Source organism: Sarcophilus harrisii, chromosome 4 (assembly GCF_902635505.1).
Source record: "Sarcophilus harrisii chromosome 4, mSarHar1.11, whole genome shotgun sequence".
NCBI classification, from domain to species: Eukaryota; Metazoa; Chordata; class Mammalia; order Dasyuromorphia; family Dasyuridae; genus Sarcophilus; species Sarcophilus harrisii.
In genome coordinates this window covers 448,463,105-448,479,955 of record NC_045429.1, presented here as the reverse complement: position 1 = coordinate 448,479,955, position 16,851 = coordinate 448,463,105, and the positions used below count along the sequence as shown (strand labels likewise).

Sequence of the window (16,851 nt, the reverse complement as noted above, 5' to 3'; positions counted from 1 at the left end):
AAATCCGTATAGAAGAATTGCACATGTGTAACGCATTGGCTTACCTGCCATCTAGGGGAGCGGGGGAGGGGAAGGGAAGAAAAAAGTTGGAACACAAGGTTTTGCGAGGCTGATTGTTGAAAATTACCCCTGAATATGGTTTGAAAATAAACAACTTTAATCCAAAAAAAAAAAATGTTGCAGAGGCGAAATCCACAGGATTCTACAGCCGTGGATCTAGAAGGCAAGAGGGGGTGTAAGGATGCCCCAAGTTGAGAGCCTGGAAAACTTAGTCCCTTCGTATAGGAAAGAAGATGTCCTTCCTTCCTCGGGTTTCCAGCCTGAATCTTCTCACTCCCTTCTGCCAATTTGGGACCCAAAGGGTCATGTGATCTTAGATGTAAAAGCCCCTTGGGCCCACCTCCCAATTTTACAGATGAGAAAACTGAGCCCCAGAGAGGTGGATGGACTTGCTAGCGTTTCTCCAAGCAGGGATTTGAACCTGCTTTCTCTGGCCTCGCGCTGGTGCCATAGCTGGAGATACAACCAGCTTCTCGGGGGTGGGAGTGACTTGGGGCATCTGCCTGTCACTACTTCAGTCTCTGCACTGAGCCAGTTCTGATGTCATCGCTTTAGGTCACACCCCAGCCTGCACCATGTATGGGAACAGATGCAGCTGTTAAAAGCCTTTGTTGTTGTCCTTCATCCTTGAAGACCATGACGTAGACAACAAGGAGAGGATGCCGCGACGTGCAAGGGAACTGGATGGGAGGGAGGGAGGGCTGGGCAGCATCGCCTGCCTCAGTTTCCCCTCCGGAGCCCTCTGTGTCCAGGGGCCAGATATAGATCAAGATGAATGGAGATGGCCCCGGATGCAACATAGAATACTCACTAGGTGCAGACGGTCCCAACAGCAGGATAACAGGCAGATCTTGCTCTCAGAGAGCCCATACTCTGACAGCCAAAGGGTTTGGCAGCAGAAAGCCCATGGCAGCCAGCAGGGACCACCCTCCCCCGGCCTTGAGTTTCTGGGCCTTCTAAAACGTGCCTGTGCCTCAGGAAAAGCTGGCACCTGGAAGCCTTCCATAAGGATGGCAGCCCACACGGGGGGAGGGGGAGGTGCGGTCACAGTGCTTACACTCCCCACCTTGGAGGATGGGGCTTTAAGGGCTGCCAGAGGGATTATTTTTGTTAAATAAAATCATTGGGAGAGAATTATAAGTGTCGCCTATATCATACTGAATAGAGAAGAGGAGCTGCCGGGGGCTTCTGTGATCCCACTCTTTTCTGGAACATCTTTCTATTCTATCAGTCAACAAGCATTTATTAAGCACCCACTGTATGTCAGGCCCTGGTCTGGGCTCTGGGGATACAAGGAAACAGGCTCTGCCTTTGGAGAGCTTACATTCCATCAGGGAACGCATCGAGTCATTTTATTTTAGCAGATACAAGAATGAATCAAGAAATCTGATTTTTAGGAGAAGTCAACTTCAAACCATGAGAGATCAGTTGCTAGAGCCTCCTCCCCAGGGAAGATGTCACTTCTTTTTCTTTCTTTTTTTCTTCAATCTTATTTTTTTTTTTTTTTTAGATTACACATGTATATTCATTTTATACATATTTCCATGAGAGTCATGTTGGGAGAGAAAAATCAGAACAAAAGAAAGGAAAAAAACACAGAAGAAAAAAAAAGGTAAAAATCACATGCAACTGATTCACACTAAGTCTCAGAGGTCTCTCTCTGGACGCGTTTTCCATACGAAGTTTATTGGGATTGTCTTGGATCACTGAAAGACTGAGAAGAACTGAGTCTAGCGTGGTTGATCACACATCCTCCTGTACCATGTACAGTGTTTTCCTGGTTCTGCTCGCTTCACTCAGCATCAGTTCATGTAAATCTTGCAGACTTTTCTAAAATCAGTCTGTTCATCATTTTATAAAATAATAACCTACCCTTACTTTCCTACACTGTAACTTATTGGGCTGCTCCCCAGTTATGAGCATCCACTTAGTTGAAAATGCCACTTCCAGCACCCTATAAGCTGTCAGCCTGCCCCATGGCACCCGCCACAGCCTGTGGGAGAGGAGGAGACCGACACCTACAGTTTGGTGTGCTCCAGGGCAGGGAGGTGGCCGGGCCCTGGGGGCTGAGGCAGAACCATGGGAAGGGAATTGTTGCCCCGTTCGTGCCAGCAGGTGTCCAGGATGGGGTACAGCTTGCCTTGGAAGTCAGCCTGGAAGGTGTACAGGGGCTGGAGGCCCTCGGGGCGATCCGCATCGAAGAAAGTGAGTTCCCCCTGCTCGTAGTGCAGATAGGCGCCTATCCGCTGGGGGCGGCCAGCCACGGGCAGGAGCACACGGGGGCACTGGAAGGCCTCGTACCCCCGGCCCTCCTTGAACCCAAGCAGCCACACTCCATGCTCCGGGGACTTGGTCAGCTTGCCCCTTCGGCTGGCGGTGCCCTTGATGAGCCCGAGCCGCCAGTGGCTCTTGCTGCCCACCACCACTTCCCAGTAGTGACGGCCGCAGGAGAAGCCCCGGCTGGTGAGGACGCAGGTGTTGTAGTCAAAGCCGTCGGGGTGGCCGACGCAACGCTGGGACAGGGGGCTGCACTGGACCACCGTGTTCCCCTTGGAGAGCTGCAGGAGTGGGTGGGCCGTGGCCGGGTCCAATTTCAGAGCCTCCATGGCTGAGGAAGGAGAAGCCCATCTGCCGGTCAGGTGGCTGGAGACCAGAAGGCTTCTCCCCATCTCCTCTCTCGCCCTCACCCCCCCCCCCCCGAGTCCTTTCTAACTTCACTCTGGCTCCCGTGACGGTACCCGGCCCTTAGCCCCACGAGCCGACACCCAACCATGCCCAGGCTGGGGCTGCTCTCCTTCAGCAACTCACTGGGCAGAACCTGGCGGAACAGTCGCTTCCACACCGCCATCTTGAGGTCGGCCGGATGGAAGCCGGGCTTGAAGGAGACGGCATGGAAGGTTCCCTCCAGGAGCAGAGTCTGCCGGAGCTCGGGGCTGGGAAGGACACAGGCGTGGACAGAGAGCCGGTGGGGGAGAGGGGGGAGGTGACTGTCCAAGGGACATGACCCCTTCCCTTGGCTGGGGGACCTGGCCTTTGGACCTGGGGTGCTCTGAGCCAGGGGCCCCCAGATTTGGAGGGAGAGCTCACAGGGACTCCTCATCTTACAGGCGGGAGAAATGAGAGACCCGGAGAAGCACACCTCAGGGGTGGGCCCCGGAGCCAGGTCCTCGGTCTCCCATGACCATGCCCCTCCAACCCCAGGACCCAGGAGGTCTCTGCTCCTGAGGGCTGGGCTGCTGCCGGGGAGATGGGGAACAGGGACTGGGGGAGCCAGGGAAGGCATCCTGGGCCTGTACCCTTGGGCTCCTCTGAATGGGAGCACCCCGAATCAAAGCCCCCACCACTCTGCCTTTGTTACATCTCTGGAGACAACTTCTTCCCCACCTAAACCCACAGGCCTTCCTGTCTGGCTGAATTCAGAGCCTGAGGGATGGGTATCTATGCGTGTGAAGGCCTCTAAGTGAGGAGACAGCTTTGTGCAGTGCATGGATGCCTCCCATCCTCACACCATTAGGTCCTGCTGCCCCTCCTCCCCAGTGCTCCTGGGCTGATGGGAGCACGGCGGAGCCTTAATCCAGGCCAGACTGGGCTCTCCACTGAGAGAGGCCGCACTTCGTACATGTGTGTCCCCAGAGGCCGTCATGCTGGGGGCTGGACTCCCGAGCTGGAGAGGAGGCCCCTCTCTCCCTCCTCCCGCTCTGAGCTGCCTCTCCATCCTTCTCCTTAAGAAGGCCCTGCTCCCCACTCCCCACCAGCGACTTACCTCGAGGCCGTGGCACGGTACTTCTGTAAGGAAAGAGACCAGCTGGTTAAGCCACAGGGATCCCCTCTCCCAATTCGAGTGCAGGGGTTTGCTGGACAGGAATTGGGGGCTGGGGGCGGGGGGGACTGTTGGGGGCCGGATGCCGGATGGGGAAGCACAGTGCTCCCCTTAATGGCCCTTACTGCTCACCAGGCAGAGAGACAAAGCCAACCACTCCCCACCCCATCACCCCCTGTGGGCTCCTGGAGGCAGGACACTCATCCCTCTACTGGGACACCGGCTTGAGACAGAGGCGTGAGGGGCTTTGCTGGCTCCCAGAGTTGCTCTGGTTCTGACGCCTTTGAGCCCCCTGTCTGTCCCCCCCTCCCCGGGGGCCGCCCACTCCCCCCTCTCCCCGCTGTGCCCTTGGGATCGAACACGTGCCCGCCCCCTGCCCAATGGCCCGTCCCCGGCTCGCCTGGATGAAGTCCAGGGGACTCTCCTCGCTGAGCTGCTCCAGGAGGTGCTGGGCGCGGTTCAGCCGCTCGCAGGTGCCCCGGGCCTGCTCCAGCTGGATGTCCATGGAGGCCACAAGGCCCCGTGTGTGGCACTCAACACCCTTCAGGCACCGGGCCTTCTCCTCGTCCAGCAGGCAGTGCAACTCCTGGAACTCCCTCCGGACCACCCAATGGAACACATCGGACTCATTCTGGGGGGGGGGGGGCAGGGCCGTGTCAGGGGCCCCTGGGCCTGGGACAGAGAGAGGCGGGGCAGGGAGGCGAGGCAGGGAGGCCCAGAGATCGCCAGGCTGGAAGGGCTTAGAGAACTGGTGGCTCCAGAAAAGTGGCTCCCCCCCATAGGGGCTTGGACTGGACCCAGAGGGGCTGAGACATCATCCCGGCTCCTGAACCCCAAGGGGACAGTGAGGAGCAAGGGGAGGATCTGAACCCAGGACCCCGGCCCCACTGCTCTTTCCCTGAGCCCGCTGTGTCCTTTGATGCACAGGCCCAACCCCTGCAAGAGCAGCATTATCCCTCTAGGCCAGGGAGGTGTGTAAGGGGTGACTCACCAAGCACTTATGAAGTACCTAGAGAGACTATGGCTAATGCTGAGGGTTGGACCAGCCTCCCCTCCCTTTTCACACCTGTGTTCCCTGTCCTGGGGCTGCCCCTTCCCTCTCGGTCACAGGGGGACCCACAATGCCCCATAGGGCTCCCCCATGCCAGGGTGACTGGGGCCTCTGGAGTTATAACCAGGCTGACCAGAAGGTGGCACACGCTGGGCATCCCTGGCTTCCCAAACCCCTTCCTGGGGAGGAGCATCCTCCCAGTCACCGCCGGGAGCACCACCTGTTACCAGGGCCTGGGGACCGCAGCCCCCTCCAAGTGGGACCCGGGTGCTCAGAGGGGACCCCCATGCAAATGGTGTCATAGGGGCCGGGGGCTTAAACTCCAGATTCCTCCTCTGCAAAAGGGGGGGCAAGGGCCCAGAAAACACCAGCCCCCCATTTTACAGAAAGGAAGCTAAGGCCTCTGGCAGCCAAGGCATTTCCCCAACTCCCCACAGGGGTAGGAGCCACCGGTGCTCCAGGTGCTCCTCCCAGGCCTACCCAAAGAGACAGTGGGGACCCGGGGAGTGGGAATGCCGCCCCCAGGGCAGGGAACAGAGGGAGCACGGGGGCGCCTGCTCACCGTGATCCGCGTCCGGTTGTTCCCTAATCTGGTGATCTGTTCCTCCAGTTTTTCTCGCTGTTGTTTCAGGTCCGAGAAGAGGCCCGAGAGCTCTTCCTGGGGAGCGAGCCAAGCAGAGGCCGTGAGCCGCAGAGAAACCACCCCGGGTTGGGGTGGGACCCACAGGCCCTGGAACCGGGCCTTTCCACCTTCCAGAGGGGAAAGTGGAGGCCCAGGGAGGCTGACATGGACACCCAGGCAGTGTCTGCAAAGGGATCCGAAGCCAGGCCCTTCCGACTCCACAGCAGCCCCCAGAGTCTTCCCTGGGAATCAGGGGGAGCCCAAATGACTCCGGTGTCCTTCGCCCCCATCTTGCATGCAGATGTGGCTCCATCCAGCCTAGGCAGCCCAGAAGCATTTTGTAAACGCACCCCCCCACCCCCTCCACTCTCCCCACCCCCAGGCGCTTAGTGGGTCCCAAATTCTTGATAACCTGATGATTGTTTTGTGTATTTGCCGATACACAAAATGTGTTTATTTACGCTCAGAGGACTGGATATAGGAGGACTCAGGAGCCAGAGGGCTCATTTTACAGATGCAGAAACTGAGGTAAGAGAGATTAAATTAACTTGCTCAAGATCACACGGGTGGTAATCACATCATCTCAAGTCGGGCCAAGGAGAATTTATTAAGCACCTACTGTGTGCCGGGCCCTGGTGCCAACAGTACAAAGGAGGAAACAATTTCAGGAAGGATTCATAGAATCACGCCAATTGAAAGCTGGAAGGGAGCTTAGCTGAGCAAAAGCCGAGAGCAGCAACAACCAGAAGGGGCTCCCTCTCAGAGGGGGCTATTGAAAGCCAGGGTTTGAAAAGCTAGAAGTCAGGAGGGAGCGTATTCCCAACAGCCCATGCAAAAATGTGGGAGTGGGAGATGGAAAACAATACTGAGCAAGGAGAGGCTCTGGCCTTATGTGAGTCCTGGCAAATGAGAGGGGCTTCCCCTCCAGCGGCCTCCCTCACAACATGAACACGACTGGGAGCTCCGAAATGAGCCATCTGCATCTCAGCTTCCTCACTCATATGTGCTTGGGGGTGACTTTGGAGTCCCAGAACCGTCCTGGCCTCCATCCCCACCCCCCACCAACGCCCAGGCCCACACCCGGGGTCCTTCACATTCTTCCCTTCACGCAGATCTTCTTCTTTCCCAAACTCAAGGCACCTAGGACCGTCACTTATCCTAGCATCCCCTGGTGTCCTAACATCCTCCAGCTTCCTTCCATGTACCCATGAGTGGTCTCCCTTAGCAACAGGGATCAGAACCCCCCCCCCCATTGGTGCCCTCTCCGGCTCCTCTGCCTCACATCCATGGTGGGCTCACTCAAAAATGCCAGCGACCCCAATAGAAGAGGCCTTGGTCAAAAGCCTTGAGCTAATGTTAACCTATTTCCCAGACGTTAAAGTTTGGAGCCTGGCTGGAGAACGTTAAGGATTTAGTGAGGTACTTCTTAGCGAAATGACCCTTCTTGGTTGGTTTGTTTTTCACTTGGGGGTCCAGTTGTTACTTTTGCATTTCTGCCTCCAATCAGTCCCCTTGACCAAATCCTCAAGAAACTGCGATAATAATAAAATAACAATAATAATAATGGCCATCTGTGCCAAAGGGGGCGCTTGGCTTGGGGCATGCACAGAAATGGGAATTCCCCAGCTCCCGCCTAAGCACGGCCTTAAGATAAAGTCCCAGCATTTTAGGCCAAAGGCTCGTCATCCCAAAGGTCTCCATCAGAACCCATGGACTGGCTCCTCCAGCACCAACATCTCCCCAAGGGCCCACTGCTAAAAGTCCACCAATAGGCCCCCCCCTCTTACTTTCTCAGCCGCTGTTTCCCTTTTTCTTGATCGCCCTGCCCTGCTCCCATCATCTCTATTGGGTTAAGTGGCCGACATCTGCCCCATGAGCTCTCCCGGGCACAGGTGGTAGCCATTGGTGGCCCCACAGGCCAGGCACAGCGATGCCCCCACAGGCCGGGCACACCACCACCCCCTTGGCCCCCATTCCCAGGCTCTAAGAGAGCCGATGGCTGCTTCAGTGGCCAGGCCCTGGATCTTCTGCACAGGGAGGCAAGCAGCTTCCTACCTTCATGCGGCTGTACACAGTGGAGACGGGTGTGACCTGGTGCTGCTGGTGGGAGCCCAGGAGGCCACAAAGGCCACAGATGAGCTCCCCGTCCCTCTCACAGAACAGGCTGAGAGGGTTTCGGTGATGGGGACAGAGGCTCAGCTCCTGCTCCCCTGGGAGGTGCAGAGCTTCGATCACCTGGGCCAGGGAAACGTTGGGCGGGGAGTTGCTGACGTCGGGCTCCACCCGCCGGCACACGGGGCAGAACAGTTGGCTGCCCAGGTGGTGGGCCAAGGCGTTCAGACAATCTCGGCAGTAAGAATGGCCACATTGTAGCATCAGGGGCTCCTTGAAGACCTCCAGGCAAACGGGGCATCGAAGCCGGTTCGCCAGATCAGGGTCCCTCGTCAGCAGCGCCATCCACACTTTCCAGGCTAAAAAACAAGAAGCGACTCCAGTCAGAGTCTGCTCCCAAAGGTGGAACTAGAGAGAGGTAAGGGCCCATGTGACCCTTCTCCAGTATTTCTTTTGGCCCTTACTTTATACTTTAATATATTTTTAAAAACTTATTTTATTATGGTTTTTTGTTTTGTTTTGTTTTGTTTTTAATTAATTTTAACACACATTGCTTCATGAATCATGTTAGGAGAGAAAAATCATAGCAAAAGGGAAAAATTATGGAAGAGATAAAAAACTGAAAAAAGAAGTGAACAGAGCATGTATTGATTTATATTCAGTCGCCTTAGTTCCTTTTCTAGATGCAGATGCATTTTCTGTCCAAAGTCTGCTGGGATTGCCTTGGATCACTGACCCATTGAGAAGAACCGAGTCTTTCACAGTTGATCATCGCACACTCTTGCTGTTACTGTATACAGTGTATTCTTGGTTCTGCTCGTTTCCCTCAGCATCTGTTCAAGTAAATCTTTCCAGACTTTTCTAATATCAGCTTGTTCATTACTTTTTATAGAACAATAATATTCCATTACCTTCATAGACCACATTTTAATATACTTTTCATACTCACCATGTATAGTAGATAGAACTCTGGATTTGGAGTCTGGAAGATTTGAGTTCAGACATTTACTAGGGTATAATTCTGGATCAAGACACATTGTTTACTGCCTAAAAGCTTACTTAGCTAAGATGAATGATGTTTATTTCCCTATTTTTTAAATTTTTATTTAGTTTTCATTTTTATAAGACTTCAAATTCTAATTTTTTTTCTTCCTCCTTATTTCTCTTCCCTCCCTAAGATGGCAAGCAATCTGATACAGATTATACATGTACAATCATATCAAATGCATTGGAACATAGAATTCATGAAAGGAAATAAAATGAAATAAGTCTGGAAAAGAAGGGGGGAGCCACATTATGAGGGACCTCGAATGCTGGGGTGTAGACGTTTGAATTTGATCCCACGGGCATCAGAAAGCCACTGAAAGCTTTTGAAAATGGAAAAGATATGGCCTGTACTTTAGGCATAATTTCACTATTTACAGTTGATTTTACTATTTCATTTTGATTATTATCTCCCCAATCTTAGTTTCCTCATCTGTAAAATGGGGCTATTAATAGCACCTACCTCCCAGAATTATCACAAGGATCAAAAATGCTTTGTAAACTTTCAGGAAATGCTAGTTATCACTATTATTTCATCAAGGTGAAGGCTTTCTCCATTGTTCCTCCTCCACCTTGACTGACAACCCCTCCACAGTTTAATGCTCAAGAGTTTCTGTGGCCAAAAACTGACATCACCCCATTATCAAACATAGCTGGGCTGGTCCCTGGATAGCAAACAGAAGTCTTTTGAAGCCTTTCCAGCTTCTGCTCGTGTCACAGCACCCAGGAAGTACAGGAGCAAAGGGGGGTAATAAAGAGGCAGGAGCAGAGACCAGGGTCCCACATTCCCTGCCCTCAGGCCCAGAGAGGTGGAAGAAGGTCATTTTCAGAGGCAGGTGCACACCTGAATTTCTCCATGCTTATTCTGCCTTCTATGTTAAAGAAATATCCTTGTTTCTTACACCTTCATGTGATAGATTTAAAGATGGAAGGAGCCTAGAGTCCATCTCTTACAACCACTGGCCATTTTATACATGAAAAAACTGCGGCCTGAAGAGGTTAAATAATTTGCATCTGAACTCAAGTCCCACCGACCCCCTATCAAATCTCCTGCCTGTGTCAGGCTCTCAGACTACAACGACCCCTCCCTGATAACAATGACCAAAACAACCAAGAATCGAGCAAAAAAGTCATCTGGCAATGGAAACGCCGGCCTTCTCTGCCCCCTCCCCCTTTCTTCTCCTGAGGAGTCCTATGTTATTATGGGAGACTGGGTTTCCTAGGATTCAGAGTTCAGCTCCCTTTCAGGGGGGAAAAAAAGAATTTTTCACTAATTCTTCTCTTTCTATTTCTCTCTTCAGCCGTTCACACAAATCTTGCTGTGTTTCTCTGAATTCTCCTATCCATGCTTTCTTACCGTGTAGTACTTTTTTTAGCTTTAGATAGCATACTCTGTTCAGTCCCACCAATGGCTGTGGGGAGAGGAGCCTATTTTGAGGCCTTCAGTGCCAGAGTCTTCTGCAACTGACGCCACAGATCTCTAATTTTCCAATAAGCCAATGGGTAAAATTGAGGCTCAAGGTTTTGGAGCCTTGATGGGGACCTGAGGGGGAGGGTGATTTTTCAAGCCAGATGGAGGATGTTCAAATACTTTGTCCTGGCTCTGCTTCCTCCCTAGGTTCTCTCCCTCGTTCTTTAGTGGTCCCAAGGGTCAGGGCTGTTTTAGAAGGAAGGACGTCCATTCAGGGTGTGTTACTGAGTCATTTTTTAATTGTGTCTAATTCTTCATGACCCTGTTTGGGTTTTGTTTTTGCCAAAGAGCCTGGAGCAGCTAGCCATTTCCTTCCCTAGTTCATTTGGACTGATGAAGAAACTGAGACAATCAGAGTGAAGTGACTTGTCCGGGATCACCCAGCTAGGAAGTATATGGGGTGAGATTTGAACTCGTGACCCTCCGTGCACTATGGCACCACCTAGTGGCCATTTAGAGTGCAGACATGTTCCAATAGGGTCAAGAGCCTTGAGCTGGGAGACAGGGACATGGAACTGAATGCTAGATTCTCCCCGTTTCCATGACGCTGGGTATCCTAGAACACCAGATTTCAAGTTAGACTAGACTTCCACAGCCGTGCCCCCCGGAGCAAATGGTGCAGCCCCTGCTGCAGGCTTCCCAAGACGGGGACCCCGCTACCTCCTGATCCTGGATAACTGTGCCATAGTTTCCCTCCTTCCAAACTGGAATTTACCTCCTTGCCTCTTCCATTAATCGACGCTCTTGCCAGGAGCTCTGGGGCCCCCCCAAGCCTCCTCCCTCCTCCACATCCAGGACACTCTTCAGCCGCAGGAGATCACTAACTGATCCTTCCCTGGCTCTCCTCTCCATTCCCAGTTCCTCCAAACCATCCTCCCAAGGTGCACATTCCAGGTTCTTCGCCATCTTGGTTTTCTCCTCTGGACCCTTTCCAACTCGGTGTCCTTCCCAGACTGAATACGAGGTGTGCCCTAAGCAGAGGACAATGGGGACTCCCCTCCCTTATTCCCGGAAGCTTTTATTATTATTATTATGATTATTATTTTAAATGTAGCCTAACACACTGGCTTTTTGGGATCCCATATTTAACTAGAGCTCGCAGAACTCCTTCGCTGGGATTCAGTCTCCGCGTCTGTGTGATAACGGAGGTGGATTAAATTGACCTGTAAGGTGCCTTCCAGTTCCATGATCCCATGAGGAAGCCTAAAGGTCCCTTCTAGATCTATGATTCTAAATCAGTGCAGGAGGGAAAAAGGGAAAAGGACCTAGCAGGAGAAGCCACGTTGGGTGCCGATGGAGTTGTTTTGCCCACCACCCCCGCTCACTGAGCGGCAGAAATGCGCTATGTGGCTGGGCCAGTCCCTAGGATGCCTGAGAGTGGGCTTTAAAGCTTGTGTCTTACCTCAACGGAGTCTCTCGATGGATCACAGCCTCCTGAAGCAGCCTGCGACAGACATTATCATCCCCCTTCTATAGACGCTCAGGAACATGACGTCATTCACCTTGGTCAGGTGGAATTTGAACCCACAGCTCTGGCAAATTGCCAAAAGGTGGGGAGACCCCCGGGCAAAGGCTAGAGCAGGGAGGCAGTAGCTTGAAGTCGATCCCCACAGAGCAGGGCTGGCAGTCCGGGACACCTGGCCAGCTGCTCCCCGCTCCCCCCTTAGGGCCTTGTGGGAGCCTCTCTGACAGCCCAGCCTCTAGGACCACAAGGAACTTGGGTGGGCACAGCCTCCTGCCACCTGATCTTTGTCCCTTTCTTTCTTCTCCTCATCTCCTGGCAACTCCCCCTTCCCACCCCAGGGCACGGGGAAAGTCAGCAGGGATGGGGTGGAACCCATCTCGGTCACAGGACCCAGGGGCTGCCGCAGGCTGGCCCCGCTCTGATAGCGGCAGTTCAGGTGAGGGGGGGAAGGAGGAGGGGCTGGGAGGGCCCAGGAGGAGGGGCGGGGAGGGCCCAGGAGGAGGGGCTGAGAGGGCCCAGGAGGAGGGGCTGGGAGGGCCCAGGAGGAGGGGCGGGGAGGGCCGAGGAGGAGGGGGCGGGGAGGGCCCAGGGGGAGGGGCGGGGAGGGCCCCTCCTGCTCCTTCAGGCTTACTGTGGGATGGGAGGATTCAGCGGCGGGAGGGACCTCCTACATCAGCTCCTCATGTAATGCCGGGGAAACTGAGGCAAGATCGAGATGAGAGAGTTTTCCGTATTTTATTAATATTTAGCAAATTAAATAAATAAATAAATTTAATAAATTAAAATGTTAAATGATTAATAATTAGTATAAAATTACTGATTGACTGGGCAGGGCTCGTCTCAAAGTACCCAGTGGCGAATGTGAGCCCTCAGTGGCGCACAAGGCCACACGGCTCGGCGACAGGGCGCGCCGCGGCAGGCGAGGCGGAGCGCGGAGAGCGGGCCGCCGCCACGCAGTTGGCTCCGGCGGGCCGCGGCAGCTGGAGGCCAGAGCCGGGCCGCCGAAGCCGCAGAAGCGCAGATGTCAGCGGGCACCGGGCCGGCCCTCTCTTTCGGAACTTTTCGGGGGGGAAGTGCCGCAAACTCTTGAGGGCAGAAGGAAGTCGGGTCTCCCCTCACCTGCAGTCTCACATTGACACTGCGGCCCAACGCTCAGCCCTCCTCTGGCGGAGCTCTGCAGAGCCGAGGGCTCCGCCAATGGCGGACCAGGAGGGGCTGGCCCCGCCCTGACCGAGGACAAGGGGGGAACAGGCACGTGCTCCGCCTCTGCAGCCCGGGGGGGGGGGGGGGGGGGGGGGGAAACCAACAGCACTCTGCGGGGCCTGGGCACGCACGTGCCGCGCTCGCCCAATCCTGGGCGCTGATTGGCCGCGAGGCTCGGGCGGAGAGCGGGCGGGCGACGGCTGATTGGTCGGGCGGGGCGCGCGTGGGCGGGAGCTTGGGGCTGACCCCGAGACGCTGTCCTCGGGGCCTCGCGCCTGCGCCCTCGGGAGCAACAGCCGTCGTCGGAGAGGCGGGAGGACGGGATGGCGGAGCCTCTGGTGACGCCTCCGAACGACTCGATGCAGGAGCAGGACCGGGAAGGCGCGGGAGAGCCGGTGCGCGCGGGGAGGGAGGGGTGGCTCCGCCCGTCTGCCTGTCGCCGCCCCCACTTCCCGGAGGGGACCCTGAGGCCCAGGCGGGGGCACGTGGTCCGGGCCAGAGTGAGGCGGGCCGGGCCGCCTTCTCTGTGAAGCTGGGGGAGGGGGCTTGGCCTGCAGGGGCCCTTCCAGCCCTCCGCTGCACCCGCGGTTATAGTCGCACTTGGGCCTCCGTTTCCTTCTCTGTAAAGTGGCGCTGGGGGGGAGGGGCAGAGAACCCCGGGCCCTGGGACATCTCTTAGGGTCCTGCCACTTCCGGCCTGGGTTTCCTTGGCGAGCCCCGCCCCCTCCCGCCTCAGTTTCCTCCTCTCTCGGAGGGAGGGCCCCGGAGAGGAGACTTTTGTAAGGGTTTGCCCCCGGCCTGGGCCCGAGGGGGGTTTTGGCGTGTGAGGGGGGGGGAAGTGACCTGGCTCTTTCTCCCCCCAGTCTCCCTACCAGAGACTGAGCCAGCGCATGCAGGATGTCACGGGAGACCGGGGCGTGCTCAAGGAGGTCATCCGGGAGGGGGCCGGGGACGTGGTGACCCCCGACGCCTCGGTATTAGGTACGGTGTGGGGGGCGGGGCTTGGGAGGGGGAGGGGACCTTGGCAGGGCAGGCTGTCTCTGTAGCCATCTGAAGGGGAAGAGGTCACTGTTTACTTGGAGCCCAGCCCAGCCCCCGTTTTCTAAGACCCCTTTTTGACCAAGAAATGTTTACGTGACTCCAGTCCGTAGGCTTATAAAACAAAGCAAACATTTCCCGAAATTCAGTCACCATTTTTGCCAGCCCAACATTCAGGCATGAGCCCCCGTGGGGTCGCAACCCACAGCGTCATCGGGGGTTCCAGAGCATCAGGGGATGTCGGGCAAGCCCCGGGACGCGGTGGGCCTCGAGGCCTCAGATGTTCCAAGAAGAACCGGACCGAGCCGTCCCTAGGATGTAGATGTAGCCCGGGAGGATCCCCCGGGGGGGGGGGGGCTGCCAGAGACCCCTTCCTGTGCCGGCTGCTCCCCTTGCTGCAGCCGGGCCGGTCGGGGAGCTGGTTCTGTGGACACGTTGATGGCTTTCTCTCCATCTCCTTCAGTGAAATACTCTGGCTACCTGGAGCACATGGACAAGCCCTTTGACACCAACTGCTATAGGAAGGTCCCCCGGCTGATGAAGCTGGGAGAAGGTGAGGCTGGGGAAGTGCCACTGTGTGTGGGGGCGGGGAGTGCCTTGGCTGTCCCGGTTCGTCTTGTGACTGGGAAATTGATGAAAGGGGCATCGGGGCCGGGGCCCGGGCTGAGGGCGTGTAATTCCTTCCAATCCAACCGGCTTCAATTCAGTCCTCTCCGTGCCAGGCTAAGTGCCAGGGGCTGGCAGATGCAGACCAAGTGAAAGCCGCCCCACCTGAGCAGCCACAGGGAAGCGTGTATGATCTCGGAGGGAGCACCAGCCACGAAGGAGATTGGAGCAGCTTTCTGGGGCAGGAGGGAGGGAGGGACCCAGGAGGAGTAGCTAGGGAGATACTCAGGCTGAATTGTAAGGGGATAACCAGGCAGCTGGCTCGTAGTCATTTATGAAGCTCCTACTGTGTGCCAGTATGCTAAAAACACAGTACTCCGCCTGTTGAGAAAATGGCATCTACGGGTAAATGTAGATAGGGACAATTTATAGGGTCCCAAAGATGGGTGAGGGCCAGAGGTGGGGAAAAGTGGGTAAAAGACAGGAGTTTATATTTGATTGTAGAGGCAGTGGGAAGCCTTCTGAGCTGACTAGGAGGCTGCTGTGATCACACCTGCATGCCAGGGAAATGATTTTTCGAACTTGCATTTCACTTTAAAAAAGAATGTTTTCTTCTCTGTACTTCTTCCCTCCCCCTCTCCCCAATTGAGGACAAAAAGGGAAAAAAGAACTTCTGATAGCAAATGTTCCCAGTCAGCAGACAGAATCACTACTCCCCCTGCCCCTTGTCCTTGGCCAGAAATGCTTCTGCTGGGCTCCTCTGTCAGGGCTTGGCAAGTGGGGGTGGGAGGTTCTGGATGGCTCTGAACTTTGTGGGTCACTGGCCTTCTCAGTGAGCTCCTTGCTGGGTCTGGCAATTCAGGAAAGTTGTCGCATTCTTCAAAACTCTCCCTGTTGTCATTTCTTCTGGCGCAGGAGACATCCCTTCTTTTCCCCTCCCTTAATTTGACCAGCCATTCCCCAGTGCATGGGCGGCACCCCTTAGTGTCTGCTTCTTTGCCACTCCAAAAAGGCAGCTGTCAATCATTTGGTGCTCTTCTCTCTGAGGGCTCTAGGCCCGGGGCCACGCTGCTGTGGTCAAGGGGACGTAGGGCTTAGTGATGCAGGCGTCATTCCAAATTGGTGCTTGATGACTGAGAAGGAAACCACTGAGGTGTCCCTAAGGGGGGAAGGCTTGGAAAGCTGGGGGAGGGTGGAAGCAGAGTTCTTGTGGGAGATTATTAGAGTAGGGAAGTGAGAGGGCCCAGGCCAGACTGGGGAGAAACTGGTTAGTGGCAAGAGCCAGGATCCGCTGCACAGCCCCAGTTTCCTATGCGTTGGTCTCTGATCCCCAGAGGGAGGCTCACACAACAGTCATTGGATGACCAGTGAGTCTGTGATGAGCCTTTTGTGTCCTCTCTCCTTTGGGAAACTGGAAAAAGGCAGAAAAATCCAGCCCGTGCCTCTTCTGTTCTAGAGATCACTCTGTGGGGAATGGAGGTGGGCCTGCTGACCATGCGGAAAGGGGAGCTGGCGAGATTTCTCTTCAAACCGCGATACGCCTACGGGGCCCTGGGCTGCCCACCCTTGATTCCACCCAACACCACGGTTCTGTTTGAGCTGGAGCTGCTGGACTTCCTGGACTCTGCCGAGTCTGATGAATTCTTCGCCTTAACTGCTGTAAGTCCGGAGAGCAGACTAGGCCTGTGGGGATGGCCTCTCTCTGTCCCGGGATCCTACATAGGAACATTTATTTTTTGGTTTTCATCTGTCTTGACCAGATTTGCCTTTCCTCACTTCCCTTCTGAAGCCTTGACTGGTAGGAAATGGGGACCCATGCAACTTATATTTTGTGTGTTTTTATTAAATCAGATGAGAGAACGGATATGAAGAGCTCTTCACAAATATATAACAGTGGTAGTGATGATATGCCACTAAGTAGACACACTAAGTTTTTGTTAATTCATTTATATAATATTTTATTACCCTAATTACTAAACTTGCTTCCTGAATAGTTTTGGTCAGACAATGTGTTATTTTAAAAATCAGTATAACATGATACTTGTAGCCATCTAATTACATCATCTCTTATTTACATTTCTTCATCACACATTTACTTTTTTTTTTTTTTTTTGCCTAGGGACAGTTAGGAAGTATTAAGTGTCTGAGGTCAGATTTGAACTCGGGTCCTCCTGACTTCAGGGCTGGTGCTCTATCCACACGTTTACCATTTTTAAACAGAATCTATGTTGGGAAGGATTTGGAAACCATTTAGGGTCATTCTGCTTGGCCAAGGATTCCATGTGTGACATCCCTTGGAAATGATTGTCTTAACATCCCCCTGAAAACCCAGTTGGATTCTTAACTTTCATCCTAGCAA

At 54.5% G+C, this 16,851-nt stretch overlaps 2 protein-coding genes across 5 annotated transcripts in view; one reads left to right on the top strand and one right to left on the bottom strand.

The window, feature by feature from the left end:
• Window positions 1-1,609: 1,609 nt before the first annotated feature.
• Window positions 1,610-12,556, bottom strand: TRIM50 (tripartite motif containing 50). The gene is made up of 9 exons (XM_031967963.1): window positions 12,463-12,556; window positions 12,277-12,344; window positions 11,583-11,682; window positions 7,609-8,024; window positions 5,494-5,589; window positions 4,281-4,511; window positions 3,824-3,843; window positions 2,869-2,993; window positions 1,610-2,668 (listed from the first exon to the last, which is right to left on the bottom strand). Exons 4-9 carry the CDS (start codon window positions 8,008-8,010, stop codon window positions 2,079-2,081), a joined length of 1,464 nt encoding a protein of 487 aa, XP_031823823.1. The 5' UTR covers window positions 8,011-8,024; window positions 11,583-11,682; window positions 12,277-12,344; window positions 12,463-12,556; the 3' UTR covers window positions 1,610-2,078.
• Window positions 12,557-13,108: 552 nt separating this feature from the next.
• FKBP6 (FKBP prolyl isomerase 6) overlaps window positions 13,109-16,851 on the top strand; it is a 34,329-nt gene continuing 30,586 nt past the window's right edge. For all 4 annotated transcript variants that reach the window (XR_004234096.1, XR_004234095.1, XM_031967961.1 and 1 more), the window contains exons 1-4: window positions 13,109-13,243; window positions 13,712-13,829; window positions 14,350-14,439; window positions 15,949-16,151. Coding sequence is in view for 2 of the 4 variants with exons in the window: in XM_031967961.1 (XP_031823821.1) it covers window positions 13,172-13,243; window positions 13,712-13,829; window positions 14,350-14,439; window positions 15,949-16,151 (483 nt within the window). In the remaining 2 variants the exon portion in view is untranslated. The remainder of the gene's footprint in view (window positions 13,244-13,711; window positions 13,830-14,349; window positions 14,440-15,948; window positions 16,152-16,851) is intronic.